This window comes from Apodemus sylvaticus, chromosome 1, assembly GCF_947179515.1.
Source record: "Apodemus sylvaticus chromosome 1, mApoSyl1.1, whole genome shotgun sequence".
NCBI classification, from domain to species: Eukaryota; Metazoa; Chordata; class Mammalia; order Rodentia; family Muridae; genus Apodemus; species Apodemus sylvaticus.
In genome coordinates this window covers 101,414,831-101,417,910 of record NC_067472.1, presented here as the reverse complement: position 1 = coordinate 101,417,910, position 3,080 = coordinate 101,414,831, and the positions used below count along the sequence as shown (strand labels likewise).

General features: G+C 36.9%; 1 protein-coding gene across 1 annotated transcript; it reads left to right on the top strand.

Annotated features, from left to right (window-relative positions):
- Nucleotides 1-301: 301 nt before the first annotated feature.
- LOC127680603 (olfactory receptor 52N4) lies at nucleotides 302-1,267 on the top strand. The gene has a single exon (XM_052176174.1). It carries the CDS (start codon nucleotides 302-304, stop codon nucleotides 1,265-1,267), a length of 966 nt encoding a protein of 321 aa, XP_052032134.1.
- Nucleotides 1,268-3,080: the final 1,813 nt, after the last annotated feature.

The following is a 3,080-nucleotide window of genomic DNA, read 5'->3' as shown; positions in this document are numbered from 1 at the left end:
AAGCCACATTTGAAAGAATCATAATTGAATACAGTGGATTACTATTCTACAAAGATGAAAATCTTTCAAAAATTCAGTCAGGATCTGATCAGTAACAGTTTCCCAAGTGAATCAATGAATTAATAATAAATAACAATACAAATGCAACTATTCCTTTGATTGATTGAACATAAAAATGTATTGTATGGTCTCTAAAAGCAGAAGAGAGCTATAAATAGCAATTACAACCTGTATTTTTGTTTGTCTTTTCTTTAGAAAAACCTACATGATTTTAAGCAATTTCATGGTTACTAGCCTGGTCATGTCAGTGCAGAATAACACAGCTTTGACTCCAGCTTCCTTTGTTCTGAATGGGATTCCAGGCCTGGAAGACATGCACATCTGGATTTCCTTCCCATTCTGTTCCATGTATGCAGTGGCTATGATGGGGAACTGTGGACTCCTCTATCTCATCTTCTTTGAGGATTCCTTACACAGACCCATGTACTACTTTTTAGCAATGCTTTCTCTAACAGACCTTGTCATGTGCTCTAGTACAATCCCTAAAGCCCTCTGCATCTTCTGGTTTCATCTCAAAGAAATTAGATTTGATGACTGTCTTGTGCAGATGTTCTTTATCCATACCTTCACAGGGATGGAGTCTGGGGTGCTCATGCTGATGGCTCTGGACCGCTACGTAGCCATTTGCTACCCACTGCGTTACTCCACCATTCTCACAAATCCTATCATTGCCAAGATTGGGTTTGCCACCTTCCTAAGGGGGCTGCTGCTAATTATTCCATTCACATTTCTCACCAAGCGCCTACCCTACTGTCGAGGCAATATAATAAACCATACCTACTGTGACCACATGTCTGTAGCCAAGTTGTCCTGTGGCAATGTCAAGGTGAATGCCATTTATGGTCTGATGGTTGCTCTCTTGATTGGGGGCTTTGACATCCTGTGCATCACTGTCTCCTACACCATGATCCTGAGGGCAGTGGTCAGCTTATCCTCAGCAGATGCTAGGCAGAAAGCCTTCAGCACCTGCACTTCCCACATCTGTGCCATTGTTTTCTCCTACAGCCCAGCCTTCTTTTCCTTCTTTTCCCACCGCTTTGGGGGGCACACCATCCCTCCATCTTGCCACATCATTGTGGCTAATATTTATCTGCTTCTGCCTCCCACTATGAACCCTGTTGTTTATGGAGTGAAAACAAAGCAGATACGAGACTGTGTCGTAAGGATTCTTTCAGGGTCTAAGGATTCCAAAGCTCACAGTATATAAATGAGCCTTCGCAGGACAACAGAGAAGAATTATACTTAATTGCTTGCTTAGGTGGGAGCTGGCAAAATCCTCGTACATGCACCATCTCAACAAGGCACTAAACTAGACCTATTAAATGTATTCTTCCACACTCCTGGACAGCTCACCAAGTTTCCCATGACTCTAGCTTCTCTTTTGAAGAACTAATCTACTGGATGGACCAGGTTTCATTGACAGAACCCAATGAAAAATGAATAAAGCATGAGGAGTTTATGTCAATATAGCGACTATAATTTTAAGTTTTAAGTCAATATATCAACTGTAAGGTTTAAGATATATGTCAGTTATTGCTTTTGATAGCGTATATATGTATGCATATGTAAATGTGTGTATACCAATACAGATCTTTGTATATATACATATACTTATGCTATTATATATTAATAAATAGGGACATATATATATATATGTATATATTACAAAGTATTTGTTTTTCAAATACTTCTTTCTTCCTAAAAGGATAGAGATATTGCTCATAAAGTCATGAATATAATGCACTTTTATTATCTAGGATCTCAATAGAATCTAGCTAGGCTTCTCTTTCCAAGCCACTGTTATAATTATTTCACAGCAGAATAATCAACTGTACCAGTTCCTTCAAGATAGGCTTAAAGATCATGTAGTACAGAAAGAGAGCTGATTCTTTGAAACACATTTAAGAAAATTCATATATTTTCCCTAGAAAAATCATATAAAGCTATCAAATTTTATTTTTAACTCTTCTCCAAGTGCAAGTATAATCAAACATTTTGTTAATTTTTAAAGATCTATTAAACTAATAAAAATAGTTCAAAGAAACCGTATTTGCTTATTTAATGTTTTGTTAACTGAGCTGACTTATAAGTAATGCAGAGTAAACATAGTTTCTATTCTCACTTTTCTCTCTCCAGGAGGCAAGAAAACACATTCTTTGTCTCAAATCATAATCTGAGAGATCATAATGATGAACTATAGTCACCAAATTTCATTCATCCACTTCATAAACATTTTGTACTGTGTCACATTTAATAACCTATGAGTTGACATCATCTTCAAAATAGGTGCTGGAGATTATTACTAAGATCCAAAACTGGTCAAAGGGCACTGGATATGTGACTATAGGGTGTCCAACCCCTGTGATGCAACTGAATTGCAACTTATATACCTAAAGCTCAGGAAAAATAATGAAAAATTGGGTGGGAAGATTGTATGAACCAGAGGACCAGGACACCTGCTGCTAAATAGTACTTTCTAGATACAACAAGGAAGCTGAACCTATGAAACCCTAACAGTATGGTTACCTATAGCAAGATCTTCGTAATGACAGTACAATGACCTGACAATAACATTCCAGTGTGAATGGAGGAAATTTCACAAGACCATATTCCAGATGAAGACCTGATATTAACCAATGGGCTCACAGAGAGGAGAGTAAGTTTTATATCTCTCTAATAGGTTATCCACTACCAAGTGGTCATAGTCAGCAACACTAAATGGACTTGGTAAATGCAATGCGTATGTATGTATGTATGTATGTATGTATGTATGTATGTATATGTATGTATGTATATGTATGTATGTACACATTTGTATTTGTATGTAGCAATTATTAAAGAGGAGTTTGTGAACTTGAGATGGGATGAGACATGGGAGGATTTGGGGAGGAATGGAAATGAAATAAAGTGTAATGTATGAAATTCTTAAATGAGTAAAAGTTACATAAAACTGTAATTGGGCTATGACTTATTTGGGAAAGTGCTTGCCATGCAATCATAAGAATCCTCTGATCCTTAAG